Source organism: Anoplolepis gracilipes, chromosome 2, assembly GCF_047496725.1.
Source record: "Anoplolepis gracilipes chromosome 2, ASM4749672v1, whole genome shotgun sequence".
Classification (NCBI taxonomy): Eukaryota; Metazoa; Arthropoda; class Insecta; order Hymenoptera; family Formicidae; genus Anoplolepis; species Anoplolepis gracilipes.
The window spans coordinates 835829-862286 of record NC_132971.1 but is presented as its reverse complement, the minus strand read 5'-3'; the positions used below and the strand labels follow the sequence as shown (position 1 = coordinate 862286).

Sequence of the window (26458 nt, the reverse complement as noted above, 5' to 3'; positions counted from 1 at the left end):
GAAATTAAATCTTAAAATAAATGAATTTAATTAACATGAAAAAGTAGATTGTAATATATAACAAAGGGTGGTGAGCAATTTGTGCCAATCTTTAAAATTTAATTTTAAAAAATCAATATAATGACATAGTAAATTTGTTCCTAATACTTTATTTTATAAAAATCAATAATAACTTTGTTAATCCGTGAAAAATGCATACTGATTTGTTCTCTTAAATAAATTCACAATTATATAAAAATTCACAAATTATATATAAATGCAATAAATGCGAAAAACTAATTTACATAATTTAAACGGTAACGAACGTCAATTAGTTAGGAATAAAATATTATTAATAATAATGTATTCTCGACAATAATTGGAAAAGAAATGACTTCTAAAAAGAGTGATAAATTTGCTACGTACATCCTTAAAGATGGTCTCGTTTATGCTAAACATTAATTAATCTTGATCGCGAATGCCCTTTAGTCGCCTAGTTTATTTTCGACACCCAGTATATAACGCTATGAATTTCATCAGTTTGCTGTAGAGCTCCCCTTTATTACTTTAGAAAACTCAAGTTCCACGTAATCCGGTTAACAGCAGCACCTTACAGTTAATCGTGTTCAACCGGTGACCTATTCTGTAGAATCCTGACGATAAACGGATGATTTCGGGGATAATAAAGAAGGAGGTAATCCCCTTATGAAAACAATTTTACCAGACACTCCCTTGTCCCTCTTCTCTCCCTCAATAGAACAATAATTTTATTTACTTGTTATTCGATATATTTTTACATCTCCTCTCCCATACAGAAAATTCGTAAGGAATATTGCAGAAATATAATTATTACCAGATTGCAATATACATAGTTATGCAATGTCGCTGCAACAATGTTAGAACATCGTATTTCTATAATGTCTCCACAACATTGCAGTACAGAATTGCAACATCTGGTTTCAATGTAGTTAAAAGATTTTATGCATGGAATATATTTATCGTTATATTCGGAATCAAAAATCAATAACAAAAAAAGCCAATAGTTCCGTCCTGATTATTTTTGAAGCAAGAAATAAATGATAGAGAAAAAAAGAATCAATCTTTCATTGCAAGTGCCAGTTGTGTGAATATATAGCGAGTCTAATTTTATGAGCTTTATTATATTAAACATTCGTTTCTATATAAATGTTGCCTTTATTTTATTTGGTCGATTTTATCGATACTTTATATGTATTCTTCATATATATGTGAAAATAACATATTAAATTAATACGTTAAAAATAATTTTGAACTTTGTTGGACTAATATTAACTAGAAAATTTTCCGAATTTAAGCGCACAATGCAGATTACGTTCTTAATAAAAGCATGTAACTAATGTTATAATCGGAAAATATAAATTTATTTTGCCAATTGTTTTATTATGTTAATAGTGAAAAAAAAAAAAAGACAATTAAACTCGTCGCAATATTTTTCATCTGAAAAACTGTTTCAACAATTATTGACAAATAAGTTTTACTCACAAGTTTTGCAACATTCATCAAAAATTGAATTATAACTTCGTTATGTACTTTTCGACGAACACCCCATATGTTGTGTTATCAATTTATTTCCGGGACATAGTAAACTTCTCCATTTAATCTCTCTTATGGCCATATTGACAGAATCCAAAGTCCGTACATACACGTATGTTTGTATGTATATTTATATATATTTGTTAACAATCAATAAGGCTACGCAACATTATATTATTCGCTATCACTGACAATACCAATCGCAATCGATCACAGAGTCAAATGCGATATAAAATATCAAAGTTTATACATATTATATATACGAGTATATACGAGTACATAAAATAGCAAAAAAATATTTAAAAAAGGTAATACTGCAAATTTTATTATAAATATATATGTATTATGTAAGTAAAAAAACATTGTTTGCGCAAAAAAGTATTCGAAATTTTATAATATAATTGCGACTATCTAATATGAAAATCTTATATAATAAAAACTCCACGCTTTCACCGAGCTTCCTCAAAGTTATGATTTAAAATAAAATAAAAATTTAAATCACCACTTAGAAATTAAAATAAAGTAAAAGTTATTTCAGAACAATTAGCATTAATATACGATTTGAAAAAAAAAACGAATTTTAACATTTAATATATTTATAAAGAGGAAAATCGATGAAATCAATCATTATTCGTATCTCTTAACAATAATTATAATATATTTTAATAATTATAATATATATATATATCTAACTTAATATATTAAATATAACATATAATGAATATAAACATATTAAAATATAATCTATTAAATTTTTTAAAATAGTTTCTATGTTTTTTAAATATATTTGCAATTAAATGGGATATATTTTACTTGCTTTGATAACATGTTATTTGTTAATCGCAGGTTAGTAAAAATTATGTTGATAGGTAAATTATGTTTACTAAATGCAAGAATCAATAAGAAATGTCGCAGATAGTTTACAGTTTTGCGTATATACTTAAATGATGTTAATGGTTGTTATAATAAATAATTGTTTAATATTGTTAATACATCAATCATAATATCACGCGGTATCAATTATGCATCTACGTATATTAATATTTATTGCAAAAACATATAATTAATATAATATATATTAATATTATCGATATATAAAAAAATATCAAACAATTGGTATCTAAATATTCTTTGCAAATCATTATATTACTTATTACATTTTTACATTTTGTACTAAAAAAAAACAATTATTTTTCAAGTTTTTTTTTATTCTAGTCTTATAATCATGCTATAAACTGGATCTAATGGCAGTTTCTCAATTAAAAAAATCATTATATTCAAATTCACCAGACATATGTAGACAATAATATACTCCGCGTGTAATCGCAAAACATTTATTAATATATAGTATCGAAGTAATGGATGATCATTTGAGGTGTCTGTTGTAAGTAAACAGTTATATTTTCCTGTCTCAATTTTGACGGTCATTTAATTGACTAGGGTCCGGTACCTTGAGACATGTAACTTTCATACTTGAGCCTTTGTACAAGTCATTTTGTAAGTGATGAACGTGGTAAGCATTGAAAAAAATATTTCTCATCGAGTACGATTCCGTAGTAAATGTAATCTAAAATCTTTAAAACTAAATGACGCTTAGAAATATGATTTAGATACTTTTTACTCTTCGCCATAATCCCTACGCATTGTGCTGGATATTCAAGATTTTACTTATTTTTTAAATAAAAAAGTAAAGATAAATAAAAATTTTTTTCTTAAATAAAAAAATTTAATTTAAAAATAATATTTTTATTTGTATTTCAAAATTTTTACAAATAGCAATTTTGTGCCGATTCTGAGAGATAATATCTGGGAAACATGCTTCGTTCATTTTTTAATATTTTTTTAAATTATTAAAATATTATATATCTATATTATTTTTTACTGGCAGTAATAAAACTTACAAGTCTTCTCTACAAAAAAAAAAAAAAAAAAAAAAAAAAAAAAAAAAAAAAAAAAAAAAACCGTTTTATTTATTTTCGATCTGTTTGTTTCAAAATAATAAATAATTTACTTTCAACACAATTCAAATGACCACACGTTATGATGTATCTTTAAACCTGATGACGTCTTCCAAGTAAATTAAAAATGTTATATACAGAGAAAAATCTATCTTTAATTTATGATATATAATCAAAATAGAGACTGATGACTCTATCGTCTCCATAGAAATCTAAGAAAGGTAAAGAACCACTCCGTCAGTGTAGCAACAATCTCTTGCCGTATGCATGTGTCGCGGCGCGATTTGCATCTTTACACGAATAAGGATTTACACATTCTTCATGCATAATTTGCATACAGAAAGTTGAGTCCGGGGAATATATCGTTGTTGCAACGACTAGGATGGTCTCTGAGCTATCCGGTCGGAATATTCCACACGGAGTGATATTTCATGGGAGTGACGAATATTTCCACGGGCGTTGATTAGCGGCTTCAGTAACTCGAGATGCTGTTGGTTAAAGTGGCCCACGTTTCCTCGATAGGTGCCAACACGGTGATCACTATGAGGGTCGCGGCGAACAAGACGATAACCACAAAGTACACACCGAAAATGAACTTGCGTATGCCGGAGTGCTGTTGGGAAAATATTCAATGAGATTTTGTTTGCGTACTGATATTTGTTTGTATACAAAATTATTTTTCAGCGCGATATCGGTCCACGACATCAATATAATATCAAGAGCTATTGATTTATTTGTACAATTTATTGCTTACGTGTGTACATACGTGAGAAAAGACGAGATATCTATCTACGATAAATTTCTTAGAAATTTTACAGAATCTAGAGTTTTAAATCAAGTAAATTCTTAAAGAAAGGAGAGAAATTATTTAATTTATTTTATTTATAAAAAATTAAATTTATCTTATATTTAAATTTGCAAAATATTCAATTGTTTTTTTTAACGCGTGGAACTTGCCTTTTCATTACGTTGTAAAAGAGTGTAATTGGATTTTAATTATTATTAACTGATTTCGCGATATACACAAGAAAGTTGTTGAAAAAAATGCAACTATTGTTAAGCGTATTATCTTCTATCTTTGTTGTACTTGCAATCTTATTAACTTATTTCAAGGCGGATTGACGCGCGTTAGAAGATTGTACGATCACGTCACTCTTATTTTAGAATCTTACGGGAGCGTCTCGCCTTGCATCTGGATGCACCATTGATCCACGAGAATGCATGTCTTTCATCGGAAATGAATTCACTCTCTGACTTGCTTGTCTGTCAGAGATGCATCCAAGGAACTGCAAATAAATCGGCAAGCATGTAACAAAAAATAATTGCAATCAGAAAGATGGATTAAATCTTGAATAACGCTATTCAACGTTGAATAAATTCCGTTAGATATTGAATCACTTTTTTCAAGATATTGTGCAAAAATAAAAATTTTAATTATTTACAAAGTAAAAGTAGGTAATTCAAAAAGTTTGATCGATTTTAATCGATTTAAATCGAGTGTTAAAATTGCACGTTTATATTAATAAATCATTTGGTTGTAATTTTTTTACCTAACCTTTTGCGTAAAAATTTGACAAGGAATCTTACTGTTAGAATGAGATGAGTCAGAACGTAAAACACCACATATGCGGTAAGAATCCAGTCTACCCACTCCGGAAGTTTGGCCTTGTTTAGTCTTACCGCAAAGAAAAGCGCGATTACTGTGGAAGAAGAGAATATTTTCATATTTTATATAATTTTGTACAATTTCATATTTAAAACCGCACACTCCCTTCGTTCTTATGGTTGACAGCAGCATCGGAAATAAAAAAAAAACTAATTCTTAAATATTCATTTTATGTCATATAATTCATGATGCATTTTATATTGAAGATATGAAAAAATGTATAAAGTTAACGAATTTATATATTTCATGCTAAACGTTTGAAAAGATCAAGAATAGATTATCCGATATCACATAGAGCATCAAATAAAACGAGATTAAAATGATTAAAAATCAAATCAAATGAAAGAAAATATTAAAGATAAAAAATATCTCAATTTATTTAGCATTATACTCGATTGTTTAAATTAAATTAAAAAAACAGCGTAAAAGAAATATATTTTTCAAGCGGCAATAAATAAGAAACAAGAAAATGTAATATCGAATGTGGTCAAAAAATATGGAAACATTTATGTATAAAACTCAACTTACGGGCACATATTTTTGCCACATTACCGACGAACCAGTGAGCCCAATTGAAGAGAGCTCTTCGCGGTGCGCCAGGGTGCGGTCTTACAGCCGCCATGAAGGGCTGAATAAAGCACAAAATTGTGGTAGCCAGGCCGACGGAAGCGTGTATCGTCGCGGAGCTCCATGTGCCCAATTCCACGAATATTATTACGAAGGCTGCGATCGTCATCGACCAAGTGAGCACCATGAAGAACCTGTGCCACTTGAGAAAAAATCAATAGAGTTTTATTATAATGAAAGTAGCGAGAGAAAGGTGTCGATAGTAATCATTTGCTATTTGCTTTAATGTTAAATGTTAATGACGTACACTTTGATTTTTATCGCGAAAACACGAATATTTCATTAGTGATATTGGATAGTGTTTTAATTAGTCTAAAAGAAGTTTAAATATATTAAAATCATTAAATGCATTAAAATATTATTAATTAAAAGAATTTGTAAAATCTCTCTTTTATATACATTTAATAATTAAAAATTAAAAATGATTTATTTTCTATTATCTATAAAGGCATTCTTTTTTAAAACAGAAATAAGTATTCTATTCATTCATTCTATTCAATTATTGGAAAGTTGATAAATATATCAATTTTTTTTTTTTTTTTTATAATCAGAAACAGAAATTAAGTAAGTAAATTAATGACATTCATATTTTTACAATATTTACACTTATCGATCATTTAATAATTGCGATATATTCATATGGAAATAAATCGAGAATAACTGTATAATTTAAAAAAGCGTGGAATAATATAAAATATTGAATAGCTATATGATTGTCTGAGAAACTGCGCACTTACGGCAAACCAGTGATCTTTTCCACACAGCTGGGAGCTAACCCATGTCTGTCTATAATATCTCGCAAGTAACATCCCGATGGAGGCCGTGCCGATCCACGATGCCAACATAAGCGCACCGTGAAGGCGAATTAGTAGGTCGCTAGCTGGAGTCCATTCTCCAACGTCGGACAGTTTCTTTGAAGTACTAGTCCCAAGGTAGACGATGTCGTGAAAGTCAATGCCATTTCCTTAAAAAATAATAATAATAATTAATTGCGATATTTTTCCATTGGCGAGTACGTCACATATAAATATTTATTTTAATTAATCTATCGTAATCATTATGCTCTTTTTTTCTCCAAAATAATAATTGTAGAAAGGTGATTTATCTCCATGCATAATACACATTTTATTTACTTTTCTGTTTGCGTCCGAGCAAAAACATAAAGAAGCTATCTTTGCAGTTATCACAATCTTTGGCGAGAAAGTTGTAAAGTTTTTACACGCTTTGCTCTTCAGCAGAAACGTAGGAGGAGCAAACTTTGCGAAGCCGTTAACGTTTTCTTCCGTCTTTATTTAAAGAAGTACGATAGCGAAACTTTACGTTATAAATCTAGCATTAGCGCGATTGTTAGTAAAATCCATTTATTTTTGTTTAATAATTAACGATAATTGGCAGTGAAAAATAATGTTGTAAATAGAAACACGCTTGCTCGCGTTGATATACATACTTCGTAGATCTTTCCCGGCGGCTACAAGGAGATGGTACGGAGTATTGACAAGGTCATATGTACGTCCCTGAATAACAGTGAGCTTGTCCCGTCGAAATTTGCAGTAAATTACGTCATTCTTGATCGAGGCACTTTCCAATTCGATCGCACCTTCCGGCTGTGGATAAAGTCGAATAGAGCAAGGAAACATTTGTCGGATATAAATCTTGAGAACGGAAATGGAAATGATTCACAATATAATAATTCTAATATTGTATATTACTGCTAGATTTTGTAGAATTTATACTTTGCTCACCACGTAGCCGATTTTGCCTTCACGAAAATATTTTATAGGAATTTTAACTTTAATGTTAAATTATTCAAGTTCAAAATTCAACTTGAAGAAAAATTCTACTCGAAGTAATCTACCTTGAGAATAAAATAAAGATTAGCACGTGTTAATATGGCTGATGCGATAAAAGTTTTAACCGTTGATAAGCTTGCAACAAGTACGTGGAAATACCTCTTACGAGCTTCCTAATTATTCGTTAGAGCTTAAAAGATTTATGCATTACTGTAACAGAGAGTAACAGTCCTGGTTACGGCTGGAACGTAATAATTGGGATCTAATGGGCCAGACTCGTTGCCCGCGACAGAACACAGGGCAAATTAATTAGCACAGAGGTGCATCTGAGTCGGTGTAGCATAATAAACGATACTCACCGTCGCATGGCGCGTATTACGCCTTCCGGAATTCCAAGACGTATGTAACGCAATTTCACCGTCCTCGTTCGTGCACTCGACTACGCTGTCGTCGCCCTGTACATCACATTTCGCATATTATAACTCAACCATTACTACTTAATCGTTGATCTCGCGCAATTACGCGCGTAATTAATTGCGTAAGGGGAGTGTATATTTGCAGTAACTTGTACAGTGACAACGCGATTTTAATTGTCATATAAATGTTAGAGGATCTCCACGCGGCGTTATATAAATAAGTTTACGTAACAAAGAAATACAATCACGTTCGCGTAATAAATTTTCAGTTATACAATTAGAGTATATAATTGAGAATCCCCTACGATCCCTTACAATCATCGAACTAGTCGAAATGTATTTATTATGCAATGATATATTTAATACATTTTGCAATTAATATTTTAGAGAATAATTAAAAAAAAGAAAGAAAAAAATTTAGATAAATTTATAAAAGTAGGATAATGAAAAATCTCAATGCGGGAAAAAATGTGGGAAAGATAGCTTGGCCCTCTTAATAAAGTAGTTCCGCGCGAGGATTCTATTCGCAAGTTGCCGCTTACATAAATCGCACGTGTGTCCGAGGGAAAAAGCTATATGCGAGATAGTCAAGCGCAGCTTTTCACGCAATTACCATATTCTTGTCGTCCGACAGACCGACAGCGACATATTTGGCCTCCCCTCGCGCCTGCATCTCGAAATGATATTCGTCGCCCTGCACGATCACGGCCACCACGGCGGCGCAGTCCTTGGTTTTTATACAGCCCGCGGGCGCGCCAAAGCAGTTCTTCGTGACGTGGCAACCCGTGTAGAACGGGTCCTCCTCATTCTGCGTCTGCAACGAGAACACACACCTGGGGATGACGCGAGGGAATTTTGCCAAGGCGCGAGATGCCACATCCCGCGAGATATACAATCTCGCGTGGTACGACGCGATTTGCGGAGATTGCGCAACGTCCTTTCGCTGTCCGCGAAATCGAGCGACAGATGAAAAAGAAACGAGCAAAAGAGATAGAAAAAAGTTTTTTTATATATTATATTTAGAATTGTCAATCATCGCGAGATGCGAGAGAAGATATTTACGAGATTTTCCTGTTTCGATATCTAGAAATAAAAACTATACTTTGCCTCGTCATTATATCATAAAGGAAGTACCGTTTCAACTATATAATAATTTCGAATAAATTTTAATTAGATGTTCCAAGTAAATAAAATTCAGAAAAAATATATATTTTATTAAATTATAAAACATATGTAAAAGAGAGAAAGAAAAATGGAGGCGTTAAAATTAAAGGTCGTGTATTTTTGTAATCTGAATAATTTTAAATCATTCTAAAAAATAAACCTTGTTATATAAATAAAAGATAAATAAAAGAGTTTATGTTTCTATAAAAAATTCCGTGTAACCACACTTGTATTTTTAGATTAATATTGCAAACTTGACTTTCAACAAGAAGCAAATGTTAAGTCTCGTGTATTATCAGTATAAACATAACTTGACGACACGTTTTAACACTATCTATGACGTAAGCGTGTCCATAGTTATGACAACGATGTAAATATTAAATGTTTCGCGTAGGATTATTTTTGTTGTAAGAGCCAACAAGTGAAGGACATGTTTTGATTTCATAATGATAACACAAAAGTAAACGAATTTAAAACTTTTGACATAAATAACATACGACAACGTGACTAATATCTCACAAGATTTAATCTAACAAGATACAACGTGCACTGATGAGTTATAATTCTTGATATAATACTGATTGTTAATAATATACTGATATATAATAATATGATAAAATTAATCAATATATACCGGTATATACTTATATGTACATACATGTACTATACATGTACTACACGTACATTATATATTAACCCTCTTATATTTTACTTATAGTTTATTAATAATTTTTATCGTGTTTTTATATAGAATTTTTGTCTGCCTTTGAAATTGTAAATATAAAAAAAAAATATTTAAATATTAAAAATATCTATCCATATTAATTATTGAAATTAATTATAACAAATTTCTGCAAATTGTGACAGTGGTTGAATATATCGTTATTTCACATACGCGACGAAAAATATCTAATGTTTTAATAAATATTATTATTTGTAAAAAGTTTTAATGCATAATTATTTTTATAGTGAAGCATATACGTGACTCAGCGAGAAATTGTAATAAGGGAGACCTTGCGGAGCAAATCGCGCGCAACAATTTACAGAAACGCGGCTTACAGTCAAACGAAAAGGAAATCTGCGACAAGAGAAAGAGAAGTTTGATGATCGAGCTTCAACTTATGTTAGATACGCTTCGCGAAATCGCGCGTTCACGCTTCGACGACGCTTCGTCCGTACGCCATTACCGCTCTTTGGTTATATTTTTACGTTTTTTATCATGGAACGATCGAGTGCTGTTTCAAGGAAAGGTCACTCGCCCGCACAGCAGGATGTAATTATTGAATGAATCTGTCGCACATGCATATTATTTAATCGAATTAAGCAATCTATCCACGACGGAAAAATGTTATCAAATTATTCTCGCGACAGAAAACAATTTATATAGCGACAATAAATTTCGAATTAAAAAGTTCTGAAGTCTGATAATTATGAATAAATTGTATAATAAATTTAATAATTTATTGAGATATTGCAGAAGAAACGATAAAACATTAAATCAATACATTTTTCTACTCAATTAGCTTATAAAACTTTGGAAAATTTATTGCAAACTTTTCACATTATAATTTATTCACACAATGCGAAAAGTTTGTACATAAATTGCAAGTATATATATATATATATATATATATATTACGAGATTATATCTAGAATTTCTAACAACTAAATGTAAGAAATGCAAAATATGCCTGTGAAATTAATAGTTACAAGTAGTGAAATTTATAGATTTTATATTAAACTATTGCTATATTCTCTAGAAGCAATTAATAAATATTGATAAAATTTCTCTCAAATTTCTTTTAGCTTTCTCTGCCTTATCGTAAATTTCTGTTTCAAAAATTCAAGATTATTAATTCTTCTAGATACATATATAGACAACATTTGTTCACACATCGAGACTATAAAATATCTGTTTTCATACCATTAAGTATTTAAAAAAATTTTTTTAATTTAAAATGTTTCTAAATATTTTATAGAAAAAAGTTTATTTATTTCTTTGAAGTTTAAAAAATTAAATTTTAGAACTGAAAGACGACGTAACATGAAAAGGAAGAAGGAAATGCAATAAGCTTAGAAAACTCTACGTAAGAAATGCAGGATTAATAGTACTTTCGTGTTCAAAGGATTTGGAAAAGATTGAACTAAGTCTTGCCAAGATGCAACCCGTAATCCAGAACACCCTTTCGTTTTTTTTTTTTTTTTTTCCCCTCTTTCCGGCCACATTTGATAATTTCACTTGACAATTCTCGAACGCGCAAAAAAAAATACAAATCATGAAAAGTCGATGATACGAAATCGCAAACGGCCGCGGAAGTGAATGGTGAAAGTACATAAAGCATAAATTCCAGAACGTTAGTTGCGGTCGTGCGTTATGCGTTTGTATACGGTTAAGGGATTCGTACAGGTATGTACAATACGTACCTACATACATGCATACATGTATATGGATGCATAATTCATGCATCTGCGCGTCACGCGTTACTACATTTGCCTCTGTATACATACATGTATGAGCATTTATGTGTGCATCATATGCACATATGTGTGGGTATCGTAAATTTTTTTACTTTTCATGATAGTGCAGATCTATTGTTGTGTGAGAAATGAGATATGAGTCTAAAATATTTTTCACATTAGTCGAAACTTTCGAAATTTTGATTTATGCGAATAATATAAATAAAAAGAGAAAGAAATATAAAGAATCAGTGCACGCTGTATTTTCAATTGATTTCAATGATTTCCAATGATTCACTTTACGATTATAAATTGTATTTGGTCGAGTGTAGATGCTTAACAAGGACATTAAATGAATTTTAATTAAACTTGAATTTCACAAAACTACAAAATTGAGATTTATAAGTAAACTATTTTAATTTTCTCATTTGATATCAATGGGTATAATTATTTATTTATCTCACGAATATATAACGTACTTGGGACTGACAATTTTCATTAATTAGAATATCGCTGCAATTCGTTCACGCTGAATGAGAATTTAAATGCGTTTTAACCCAAAACCCGTTTTAATCCGCGCGAGTAAAATACGGCAGAACAATTCATTGAAAGTTGTTGTTATCTATTGAAAAAAAAGTTTGATAAGTTATATCATACATAAACTAACAAGCAGATTTTCTATGTAACACGCTGTGTCGGTGATAGAAAAACAACTACATACAGAAAATATCCGTGGAATATATGAACGGATTAAATTTTAATGGTAGACTTTTTTAAAGAATTTTAAATCACTACTTTTTTTCTTAACAAAAACATTGTGACAAATTTCATCATTTACCACCATTTTACAATACTAATTGTAAGTATTTTTCTGTAATTAAATCTTAAATTAAAATTAACTTTTATTTAAAATATTAATGGAAAATTTTATGACTTATGACTTATTTTTGTTTCATGTAGTTTTTTTCTTATTTTCAGTTATTAACCAAAAATTACATATTTTTTTTTTTAGCAACATATGATTTTGATTAAATTTTTATTAAGAAATATGTTTCAAATAAATCGATATGAAAGTTATATTCAACGATTTTTAGACACTCTCTATTCTATATATAAATTGAATAAATTCTTTGAATATGATTACAACATAGAGACATAGAGTATTCTCTGTTGAATCGGATCGGATCGTGTGTATCCCACGAGAGATGTAAAGCCGCACCTATTAGGACTTACATGCCGCTTACATCGTTTAACGCCCTGTGTAATACTCGCGCGCATTTACCTCATAATGGCGAGACGACGGGAAATATAATACTCACCACATAATTGACGGTGCGGGTATAGTAGGGCGGCGTGGTGGTCCTGAAGGTAGTGACAGGCGTAGGTGGGGTCAATACGTCGATGGACCGCTTGTCGACGGTGACTCTGGGCGACTCTACGCCGACCCAATACGTGCTGTAATCCTGAGCGAAGGTGGAGCTGCAAAAGAAACAATGAGAGGTCAATGATCAGCCGCAGTGCAATGTTAAACTCCGGAGTTAAATCCGGAGAAATGATAGAATCCTTATTTTAAGGTACTAATATGCCATACATGTATAATGCTTGTCCAACATCAATATAATATTAATTATTTAATTTATTATTATAAATTATTAAATATATTAATAATTTAATTAACAACATTTGTACCAATATATACAAAATATAGATCAATAAAATGTGGACATACATATTTATATTAAATATTCACTTTTTATATTAACTATTCACAATGTTATTACTTCAATATCGAACATTCTAAAAAATTCTGTTATTATTTAAAACGGACAATCGAAAAATTTACGTAAAGGTTGTTCCTTTTTTGCACATATAGATATAGGTGTGTATATTTTCATGTTAAATATTTTAGAATTTTGTTTTCTTTTAAATGTCAAAATGAAAGTGACAAAAACTTTTGAAATATTTTAATTAATTTAAAAGAATTTTTAAACAAAACTTTCGTGTAAAAGAATTAAAATAATGTTAAAATAAATCACGATAAAAACAAATTATTAAAACATAAAATGTTATTGTGTTTTACATTGTATTTTACACGTAATATTAGCCGATAACTAATTAAAAATATAGAAATATTTTACGCATGATTCAAAATAAAATAATTAAATTGATTATGAAATTAAACTGAATTAAAAGAAAAAATTTAGAAAAATTTATTTTTATGATATTAAGTATTTGGTTTCTTAAAATTGGAGCGTTTAAAATACGTTCTCTTTCTCTTTCTCTGTCTTTATTTCTTTTTAGTATACATGATGTATAACGGAGTACTCTAAATTCTCAACGCGTAAAATAGGATTCTCTGTAATATATCTTAATAAGGGTTTCATTAAATCTTAATAAGAGACTCATTTTTTCTAATTGTCGATTGTCTCACGCGAAAATTAAAATAGATGAGTAGAAATAGCAAGAGACAGAAACAAATCTTAACAAATCTATATAGAATTTAATAAGTTCAAAAATGCATAACAATTTTATTTTTTCAATCCATCTATTCTGTATACAGGTGTATCAAATAGCATACTATGATATTTCAAGACTCTTGATATTTGTTAATGGTATAAGATTTATATAAAATTTTTAGCATGTTATAATTCCGCATTAACCATGATATTAAATATATTATCAATTATTTTTCATTATTCAAATCCTTCTTATCATTTTTTTCATTAATACTACTCGCAATGAAATATAAAATCAGTGTACAAAAGCGGCGAAGAATTCCCAAATGGAGTCGTAAAATGAAAATAAAATCTAAACTCTTTTCGAAATAAATTACGAACTTTCAGCAAGGGCGCAGCTGTGCGTTTCCTATTAAACATGCATTAGTTACTTCGCATCGATTATTACAAGGAAAAGTTTGCAAGGAATGTTTCGCGCACTTCTCGTACCGTTATGCTCGCACGAACACCAAACGTTGAATTCCAAACGTGAGCAGCCGCGCGTACGGTAATACCTAATTGTGATTCACAAGTGTGATACACATCCCGCTTTTGTGTGCATGCGTACGCGCGCGTGAATGTAGCTGCGTACGTGTGTGCGTGTGTGCGTTGAGCGGTTGAGATCAGTCGCGGAAATCGTGACTCAAGCAATTAAACCGGTTCCACAGACGCTGACGTTTCTTGTTCTAAATTTTACGGATATTCCGAAACTTTGCAATTTCGCGAACTCACGAAAATAACAAGCTTTCTTCATGATTTTTTGATTAAGTATACATGTGCCGACTGTGATACATAAAATATATATATTTATATAAATTAATCGATATAAATTACACATAAAATACAACAAGTAGAATTAAGATAAGTCAGAAAAGATATAGTTTCCTTTGAATAGTTGTGCGTTGCATATAATTCGTATAATATATTTTAATGTTTTCTCATACATATTTGAGAGATATTAATATATAAATTTTAATTAATGTATTAATATATTAATTAATATTAAAAAATAATAAATATAAATATAAATATAAATATTATTTTGCGGGACATTGATTAAATAATAGATTCATAACGCATGAAAAATTCGAGCCGGCAGAATTTCTATTCAAAATTCGCATTCGAATGTAATCGAGCTAAATCGCGTGATGCTTGTTAAAGAATCATTATCATTATACAATATACTTACTTGAAGATAATGGTACCCTCGTAATCAACCGGAGCTTCCCAATCAATTTCCAGATTGTGCTTCTTGTTCGTGTTCGTATGAGTCACACCATTCTAGACACAAGAAACAGAAAAAGTTTCTTTAGATAAGGAATTGCACATCATTGATATTGCACATCATTTATGAAAGAGCCTCGATAAATGATTCAACCTTGAAGAAATCATTATAACGACATAGAAAAATATCCGCCAAGTAAAAATGAAACGCTCTTCTGCACTATATATCACATACGCAACAGTAGCGTGAAATACGATTGAAAGCCACAATCAAAAGTAATGATTTTGCAATTGTTTTAATATAACAAAAGTTTGATAGCAGCGATCTTATTTTCTCTTTCGAGAACTTGAAGAACGAATTAATCATAAAAAATTAAATGTATCATAATTATAAAATTATTTATTTTCTTCATTTTTTTTTTTTTTTTTTTTTTTTTTTTTGTATCAAACTCTTTAATTGTTTATGAAGACACACTCAAATCTTTTATTAATTTTTTTAATAATTTAAAATGCGAATGGAATAAGATTATAATGTGATATCAAGCAGTAAAGTACCTTTACGCCTGGACTACATTCGATGATTCTCGCGGAATCAGACAGGTTCGTGAATTCTCCCACAAATTCGCCGGTGTCGATGTCTCTAGCGAAGATCATGAAACCCTCATACGCGAGGCCCTGGGGACTTCCAAGGATCAGCCGGACCCTGCCTCGCCCGGCTGCGGGTAGCACCTGATAAGGCGGATACGACGATTGGAGGGAGCTACCCGGATGACGTGGCATCAGATCCGAGCATGCCTCCCTTGGTGCTCCATTGGGTAATCCCGATACCCTCGCGAGCAAACCGATGGCCAGAAACATCAACATCCTGGGCATTTCTGTAATCAAACGAGATGCTTTAGAGAATAGTTATAAATAATGCATAGTATGATGAAATTTATAGCATATTTTCGCTTAATAAAACTCGATTCCAGATTAACAAAGGGATCTGTTATTAAACGAGCATTCACTCTTTTTAGGACACTCTGTATATGATCGTGACAAGGATTGCTTTACATTGTATTACAAATTATCGTATTAAAAAAAAAGAAATTGACTTGTATCACATAATCGCTTTTTAAACTTTTTAAATTGAATTACTTTTGATATTGGATTTGTAATTAGTTTCAGCAATGCGCACCGAGAAAGAAAGAATTACAATATCACGAGCGTCTGGATTCTCTTATCCTCATTGGAGATGTAATGAGACGATCAGAAAACATTTAAATGAAACTGCACACTTGTTTAAACAGAGAATGCAGACAATAGGTTTGTTTGACGTTCGATCAATATTGAATTTACCCAATATAACGTAAACAGAAATGTGCATGTGTGACGTCAGTTCGCTGTCATTTATTCATAATGCAAGTCTCATTTCCTTACTTACGTGAGTAATCATATATGTACGCAATACATTGCGACACAGTCCTACATAAATTTCAATTTCAACAGCCGTATTTGCATTAGTAACTTCCTTAGACAAATGCATTATTAAATAACGCTGAAATCTTGTAAAGATGACAACTCGTTTGGTATATTTTTTTCTCTGCAAGCGTATAATTTTATTCGACAATAGATTTTCGAATGGCAAAAATATTCGATAAAAGTGTCATCTAAAACTAATCGTCCTTCAATATTTATCTATATTGTCAGAGCTCGATAATAACTATAATATCGCCTCGTTACTTACAGAATTTTCTTGATGAACTGCAACTTTTTTTTCAAACTATTGTAATCACGCAAAAAAATGTACTCAACAAGATGTTGAAAACGCATATATCTAATTCCGATATAAGTAGGATTGCGATGATAATTGAATACCTCGGAGATAAAATCAGAAAGAATGTACGATGACGAGAAATGATATCGATGATCTTTTTTTAATACTCAGAGTGTAAGAGTTAATTGTTCCATCATGCGGAACATTAGATTGAGATAATTAGTGGGAGGGTTGGAGAGGGGATGGGGGAGAAGAGGGAACTATCGAGACATTAATGAGCGGGGAGGAGAGGAAAAAGTGAATGACTCCCAGGAACGCTTGCTCGTTCGTGTACGACCCACGCCTGAAAGAGCTGACTTTCACCTATTGAGAATTTAAACTCTTTACGAGTTTCTTAGCTCGCGCATTCTTAAACGCCCCGCCGCAACTGAAATATTCTTGCCGTTATGTAACCGCCAACTGACCCTCGCCATTGAAATGCCACGTAGCCACGGAAAGGTTTGTTGCAACGTTCTCTTAAAACGCGACTGTCTTAAAATTATTGCTTTGTCTTACATATTTGCTGTTCAAATTCGAGTTACCAAGAAGGAAGGTATGTAATATTTCAAATATACAAAACGGGAAAATAATGCAAGTAATTTGTATCTAAATAATAAACTCTAAATAAAATCTATTCTATTAATCGAGCAGTTTATGGTCGCAATAGTACGTGTATATATCAAATATCACATGTGTGTATGTGTAAAGAGCCGTGTCATTGACATATTGAAATATATTTATACGCATGCCGCAAATGTAATCATATCTTTCTAGGAAGTTACAGTTAACAGTTTGGATAAAATATACGATAAATTTTACGTAAATTCCATGAGTCACTGTGATCGCAAACTCAACGTGCATATTCGAGACAAGGTCGATCATTTGTGGATAATTGCTATAGCCGTACTGTTTTACACTTTCACGTGTACAAGGACACACATATATTTCAAGTTTGTCGATTAGAATTAGATCGCTCTCATCACGGGAAATTATTATCTTGTCGTCTTTATCAAAGGCATAGCATGGTTCATTGTCGAAGGAATTAAGCGTAAACTACGACGGTTTAAGCCGATGTGTTATAACTCAGACGAAGATTGTTAAGATGATTCAAGATTCTTCATAAAGATTGGAGAATTGCAGTGAATCAGCATAGGAGAATGTAGTTACATAATAACATAATAGCAAATATATATAATAACGCATGACTATTTTAAAAAAATAATAATGCGCGACTTGTCTTTTTATAAGAAGTATTCGCGCATCTTTTTCTAAATTTATTCAAAAATTAAGAAAACAAAATTATATACTTATTATTACGCATGATGTAAATAGAAAAAAGTGTTTAATTTCTCGCACAGCTATTATATTCTTATATCAATATTTATACAAGAATATAAATAAAATTACAAAATTATTGTAAATTTTATTGATAATATTTAATAAAAATTCCATTTTTCAATAATAATACGTATTATTTGAAAAAAAAAAAAATCTTTTAGTCTCTGTAAATGTAATAGAAAACTGGCTACAAATATGCAATATTGGCAGCTGTGTACTTATTTTTCATTTCCATATTTATATTCCATATTCACGACATGATAAACGGTATATAGACGTAATAACCGTTAATTGGGAACGCATTCGCAAAGAATACAATTATCTCGACAATGCGGCAATCATGGACGAATATTGAGCCGAGTCCGTCGACACCGTCCAAGATCAATATTGCAGATGCACTCGAAATTTCTCTCGCGGACGGAGCCTGCAATTTGCAAACCGCTGCGACCACCGTATATACGCGCACGTGCGAATTGGAGAACACATACACCTAGATACATCAATTACATGTACACCGAGGAAACCAGGACAATCGTTCCTTTTTTAGTCGTATAAAAGCTTGTGACGATACCGCGAATAAAAAAAAAAAAAAAAAAAAATCAGTCGAATCCGAGTTTGTGTTTGTGTGCGTGACATATCAGAGAGGAATTAAGACCATGATAATCACGTGCCGCGTGTGCCTAGCATTATCATATATCATTATTTCATTGTACGGAGAAGAGAACGAGCACAAGGCTTCGTTTTGCGGTTTATAACGCGTGTGTGACTCACCCGCGGCGTTTTACACCCACACACAACATATACATATGCAAACACATGCACATAACAATGCACACGTACATACAGGATGTCACACAAACGATGGATTCACCGCAGGTGGATTTTCCTCCTGCGGGGTTCTTTGTGAGCACACAGGAAATTCTCATTGTATATACATATGTATAATATATACAATTTCAAAGGTTGGAATCGATAAGTATTTATTGTATATGCATAGTGAAAAAAATAAACAGCATCGTAAAATTTCCTTATATTAATTTATTACGTTGCTCTCTTGCTACATGTAGAATATATTAATATTAAAGGATGCATTAAAAATTTCCTCATAATTCGCTTTTTGACCTATAATAACACCGTATAACACACATCAAGCAATTGAAATTATTTATTATATATTAAAATATATTTAAATATTTTTTTTTATTTTAACATTTATTTAAAAACTTTACATTTTTTTAAATTGCAAATGAAAGAAAAAAAAATTTATTACTTTATTTATCATTTAATTATCGGTGTTGTTTGCATAACTATCTGCGGATTCTTGTATTTAAAGTAGAAAGCCAACCCCTCATTTGCTTACAAAATAGAAACCGATTATGATAGCACAGTGTATCGTTTAAGTGAAATATCGTGATTACCGAAATTACGAAATGGCGGAATGTAATTGTTCCATAATTTTCTCGACATTTCTTTGTTCCGAATATTTGCTTGTTTGTTATATCATCACTGCATTTATTAACATATATGTTTAGCACTATAATACTAGGAGTTACTCTCGATACACCCTGGGAATGTATATCTATAGTATGCTCTTCTTAGTAGCATATTTATCTTTTGTTATGCAACGTGATCTTCACACGATGCACTTTCGCATATCGCCTAGTCGTGCATTAGTTTGCTTAGCAAGTTACTTATAATCTGTCGATTCAACATGGAACGGACGTTATTATAATTAAGCTACGTCATTTGAAACAAATCAACTGAATGTTACATAACAGATGCTGCATGAATAATAAGCTTAAAATTATACACTAAGCGATAATGAGACATTTAATTAATGACTGTCATGGATATGTGTGTCGGAGGTGTGTCCAATCACACTCCAATGTTTTACTGTCTCTTAATTTTATTGCAGCACTTTATTTAACAACGTACAGAACATACTTTTGAAAAAAATGGGCTATTCTGTTATGAAGCACCAAGTTAGCAATGTATTTAAATGTCCTGGAAATATATATATAAAAGAATTATCTCGTGCATTCTCTCTTAAAATCTTGTGTTTTATTTTACAATAAGTTGTTAATATTTTATAATTAATATTTTACAACATTATTATTATTATTATTATTATTATTATTATACAATAAGTTTGCGGATCATAATAAAATATGATATGACATTTTTTACACAACTTTAAAAATTTTTACTGAATGTTATTGTGTATATTTTATTATGTCGTCGAGTAGTTGAGTATATATGTATAACATACATCTTTGAATAGCTCTAATTATATTCGTATGACTTGTAAGTTCCTACCGCTCCGAATGTCATTAGGTAAACAAAGTATCGTGTCTCGTCTCGTCTCTTCCGTGTTTGCTGAAAGTATCGCCATGGTTACGATGCCCTGTTGTCCTAGAATTTCCACGTCGAGCATTACTCTCGTGTCAGTACCGCCGAACCGCAAATTATTTTATCGGTTACATAAACCAGAGACCGCGCCGTGCAAGAATTCAGGAAAACGTCATTCATCGTTGCCGCAATTATTCTTAACGGCCTGCTTTTTAATGAGTGTAACGCTCCTTCGCAACATATCGATCTTGCTCTAATTGTTTCGCTTTATCTTACGTAGAGGTTGAGTCAATTAGGACCATGTCTGTGTTCATCCTTGGACGCACAACTGGCAGGTTGCGTCCAAGGATGGACGTAGAAATAATTGAACATTCGCGCGTCTAATTTATACAAGGTCATTTACCTTAATCGTCAATCTCAGAAGACCTTCATAATGATAACTTATTTTTCCGAACCAAATTTAAATCTATGTTGAAAAAAAAAAAAAAAAAAAAAAAAAACATGTGTAATGAACAAATGTCTTTTAATATAATTTTTAAAAAATATGTTTTTAATTACTAAAATGCAAATATAACACAATAATAAAATAAAGTATATGTTATCTCTTCTATATAGGGAATAGTTATACCGAAACTTATCGGTAAAATGTTTGCGAGTTATATGTTTATTTTTTTTATTAATTATTAGATTATATTCAATTTATAGGATAGATAAAATTAAGATGAAGCAAATTGTTAATATATGTCACATCTCTCGGAACTGATCGAATTAATTAATGGCAATGATTTATTCTTATACAGACAGGCAAAACCCAGCAGTGAATAATCGCATGTATAAATTACTGATTGTACTAAAATAATGAGAAATATAACGTATATATATATATATATATATATATATATATATATATATATATATATATATATAATATATAGATTTATTTAAGCGTACATCAAGAGTATTTTGCGAGCGGATTTCTCCAAAGATTAACTTTACTCGTAATTCAATCATCTCTCTCTCGAGTTTCTCTATATGTAGGAGAAGACGCGATTGCTCCACGATTCAAGTTAATCGATGTCGGAGAAATCAGCCCTAAAGCGATCGAAGGGATCTCAGATCTAATAGATCTACTCGATTTTCCGCTTATCGTTGCGTAGAAACACGTTCTCATTGACACTCGATGACCCGAATTAAAGACTGTCCGAATTAAACTGTTTAGTAAATTTTCTCACAAAAATAAAAATGTATAAAATGTAAAAATCTGCTAATGTATAAAAGACATCACATATATAAAATTCTATTATTTTTTTATATATAAAATATATACTAGAGGATTTATTAGAGAGTTTAATATATATATATATATATATATAAAACACAGCAAATTAATAAATTCTACATATGTGACGATATAAATGGAAATATAAACGGAGAGAAATACAATGATTCTATGAATCGTCTACAAGATTAATCTTTATGTAGTGGAAAGAAGATTTGGATCATCGTCACGTTTATACTCAGAATTCTGAAAATGGGCAGAGGAAGTAGCGGCTGAATTTCTTATGAATATTTCCTACGAGTTTTCTTCGTAAGGCTACTTCATGAATTTTAAAATCTAACCACGTCTATTTTTATACACAAGTCATCTTTCTACTTTAATTTACGTTGCATCTTGTGTTGATTCAGTTAGCTTTGAACAAAAATTGTAATATAACATTTTCTCTTTTGGCTAACAATTTTAATTAATAATTAACAATGTTTTTCAATAACGTCATCGATATTAATTAATTATGTTTTTAACGCCACATGTATTAATTATTTGCATTATAAATGCAAACAAAAATTTTATATATATCAATTCGTTGATACAATAATTAATTGACTTGTAACAGACAGCTGTATTAGATATTTAAAATTTTTTTTTACAAACCTATGAGGATTTGAAGAAAGACTCATGAAAGAGACATTATATAATATGATTTTTTTTTATTTTCTAAACATCAATTTTGAAGACGTTAATTTTTCTGATTAATTATTGTTCACGAAAAAAAAATGATAAATAATTTTAATTTAATTTTAATTTAATTTTAAAACTGCATAAAATTGCAAAGATGTCATCAAGAAAAATTAGAAAATGGAAAAGGGATATATTTTTAACATAAAAACACTATTTATATTAATTCTTACATTAATATTGATCTGCGAGACCATTAACTTATTAAATTTAAAGAATAGAGATTGTTGAGCACAAGTGATGTACAAATGTTGAAATCTTCAGCAGCTGGTTCCATCTGGCTCGAAGAAAAAGAACAAGGGATCCAGTTTGTTTACAAATTTTTAAATAGACATCAGAAACTATTGTGGAAAGGTGATTGTCTATGATTCTATACATTGATATGCTTTTAGAAAAGATAGTATTCAAAGGGCATAAATAGTTAAACAGCCAGGTCACATGTCTGCTTTCTTCGATCACAGACGGTTATCGGTTAAAGAACCCAACATATTCTCGTTTGCTCAGCAACATCAATTCTTTAAAACTGCTGCTATAAATCAATCTTACATTTTCTGAGGATTAAAAAAATCATATATAAATATTACTGTTTTCTTTTGTGTGTGTACATATATATATATATATATATATATATATATATATAAATCTCATCATAATTTAAGCATCTAAGAATTAAACCCGCGATTATCGCACAGGTACTCACTGATTCTCATATCTGCGAATGTTGATCTTTAATGACGTTCACTACGGCGTGTAACAAACTTACGCGCGCGCCAAACAAACTCGCGACGGGGTCACGTGTACGTTGGTACCGGCGGTATATCACGGTATCACGCGTGCACTAATTCCACGACGATGGGATGTAGTACCCAGTCGCCTAGAGATCGGACTCTGGTCGACGATCCCGATCGGCCGCTCGTTCTCCAATGTCGCCGCGTCGGACGCGTCCGTCCAAGCTGAGCGAACTCGCGAATCGTCCTGCACTGTTGGCGATCGAGAGTTTGCGATAAATCGCACTGATTAAAAAATGCACGCACTCGCGTTTAATCGCGCGGCGTTCCTCTCTGGCGTGGAGCGTGCGGTGAAAGACTCAGGAAAGACGCGCCGCTGGCTCGATCGTTTGCCGGACGTGGATTTCGCACGACACTTGTTGATCCCGCGGCGGCATACTTCCGTCTCTGTAGCATCAAGAACCACACCTTGCGAGAGACTGTACGAGAAATACGGGCCGAGTTGAAAGGCCCTCAGTCGTGAGACCAGTTCAGGCTCGTACCGGCATGTCGGCGATCCACTCCATACCGATACGTTTCGTTGTGCCAGTCTCTTTACCATCATCGATATAGCTTCGCGATCGAATCTGCCTACCCGAATGCTAAATTCTGAGCAAAATTTTGGTCAATAATTTAATAACAGGGTGAATACTGCCGGGAAAAACCTGGAAAACCTGGAATTCTCATGGAATTTCGTTAGAATTAATAGGGAATTTAAAAAAATGTCAAAGAAGTACTTATTTTCAAATATTTTTATAAAAATTTAAAATATTTTAAGTTTAAAATCTGTTTAAAATAGATATTTTTTGTCTATGTTTATATAAAATTGTTTAAAATATATGTTTTTTGTTTATGTGAAAATATGATGCGCTAAAATAAATAAATTATTATTTTAAAATTGCATCTAAAAATATTTTAATTTTACCTGGAATTTTGAACAAAAATATCTGGAAGATCCTGGAAGATCAGGGAATTTTTTTTACAGAATTTGAGTATGCACCCTGTTTAAAACCATATTTATAAATTGAAATATGCTGAATTATCATAAATGTAAAATGATCGAGACACATTAACAATAAATATATTTTGTGAGAAAGATAATTACTTATAGAAAGAAGAAAACTTTTGAGGAAATAATTGGAAAATTAAGAATTTTGATTATTGGGAATTGTTGTAATATTGACAAATATTTAAAAGATATAAGTATTGTTAGAAAATGGTAAAAAATAGAAAAAGAAATCGTAATTAAAAGAACAAGATAGTGCGAGATCAAATTATCATTTTTTTTTTTAAATAAGATTATGTTTTTAAGAGTTGGAGATATTCTTTTTAATTAGGTGCTCACATATAATCTCGTAATTACAATAACTGAAGATCTCGTCTCAGATCTAGTCTCCTGTTAGTTGCTTTCTCTGTGTGTTTTAATTTTCAATGCTAAAAATATTTATTGTATGCTAAGTATACTTATTTTAGTTTAAACGTAAAAGAGATAAAAAGATAATGATGCAGGTAAAGAGTACACTTTATAAATTGAAAACTTCGTTCTAAAACATATTTTACATACATATATTTCAAATTATATCATGTGTTTCATTTGCACATTGCATTATTTTTCAACAATAGATTCTTTCATACCCTTATATTGTATGCATACAAAATAATATAAAAATTATCAAGATTTTTCCAAATTATTTTTTTATGTCGTCGATATTTTACTTGCTAAGCCGGCACTGAATTGCGTCAAGAGAAAGAGAGAAAGAGAAATAGAAAGAGAGAGGGATTAACGACACCAAAACGGTACGACGCGACGTACCGTACGTTCACCATTCGTCGCTCACCTGACTTTTATCGTTGTATTTTTGTCATTCTCCCTCGCAGTTTACCTCGCATACTGCCAATGTATCGTCGTCGTTGTCGGCCGCAGACGTAAAAAAATACGTAAACGGTATTGAACAAATTGTCGATCTCTGGAAATAGAACATTTAGACATACAAATGTTTATTTTTCTTTTTCAAGCTTTTTTTAACAACGTTTATCGAAACTGGATCATTAATTATATTTATTTAATTTCAATTTTTATCGCATTTGTATTGTAGTTTATATATATATCATAATTATCTTGGATAAAAACGCGTATATTTATTTTTGTTACATTTATACATATTAAATAAATCTTATATTTAATTAGATAAAGATATTATATATGCACATAATATATTTAATTCGATTCTATTTTATCAGAATAATGAGGTAAAAAAAGCTGCATTTTTCGGGATAGCTAAATCTTTTTCTTAATTCGAGAATCGAAAGAGTAATTGGTGTTCTCGAGAAAGGGAAGTGATTTAATGAGAGTTTTTTCAACGATTGAGATTTTACGGAGAGAAATGGTTAAATATATTTAACAAGGCGACTAGAAAATATCCTGTATACTTTGTATTATAAGTATATGGTTTACTTTTAGCGGACGATGTAAATTGTTAAAACCGGTTCCGGTTTACACACAATGTTGTGCTACAAGATGTACCGTTTATCCACATTCTACATAACAGATTATTTCATCAAATCATTTATCATCAAATTAGTAAATGTCAAATAACTATTTTTTAATCTTATCTTTTTTTTAATTATTAGATAGATAAAATATCACAAAGGGAAAGCTTTAAAAATGTACAAGTCACTCTATATTCACTTTGATAAAAGGCAATTTGATCACATTTATCACAAATTCCTACTATTCTTATTAGATTTTATTTATAATTAATTTTTGTTCTAATAATTATTACATTATAATTAATTTGCCATTGCTAAATTGAAGAACTTCATTTCAAGTTATTTTTAAATTATCAA

At 30.8% G+C, this 26458-nt stretch overlaps 2 protein-coding genes across 2 annotated transcripts in view; one reads left to right on the top strand and one right to left on the bottom strand.

Moving 5' to 3' along the window:
- Positions 1–26458, top strand: part of LOC140662863 (uncharacterized) — a 61324-nt gene that overhangs the window by 25838 nt on the left and 9028 nt on the right. The window lies entirely within an intron of this gene.
- LOC140676298 (putative ferric-chelate reductase 1 homolog) lies at positions 3490–24062 on the bottom strand. The gene is made up of 12 exons (XM_072911193.1): positions 23545–24062; positions 15904–16223; positions 15314–15405; positions 12949–13108; positions 8622–8822; positions 7952–8047; positions 7250–7406; positions 6540–6766; positions 5704–5944; positions 5097–5209; positions 4682–4795; positions 3490–4122 (listed from the first exon to the last, which is right to left on the bottom strand). The coding sequence occupies exons 1-12, from the start codon at positions 23552–23554 to the stop codon at positions 3982–3984; spliced, it is 1872 nt and encodes a 623-aa protein (XP_072767294.1). The 5' UTR covers positions 23555–24062; the 3' UTR covers positions 3490–3981.

Coding starts and splice junctions, on each gene's coding strand:
- LOC140676298 (XM_072911193.1), bottom strand. Junction 5,210..5,703: donor TGTGGCAAAAATATGTGCCC/GTAAGTTGAGTT, acceptor CTTCTTCCACAG/TAATCGCGCTTTTCTTTGCG. Junction 4,123..4,681: donor ATGCAAGGCGAGACGCTCCC/GTAAGATTCTAA, acceptor TTTTCCCAACAG/CACTCCGGCATACGCAAGTT.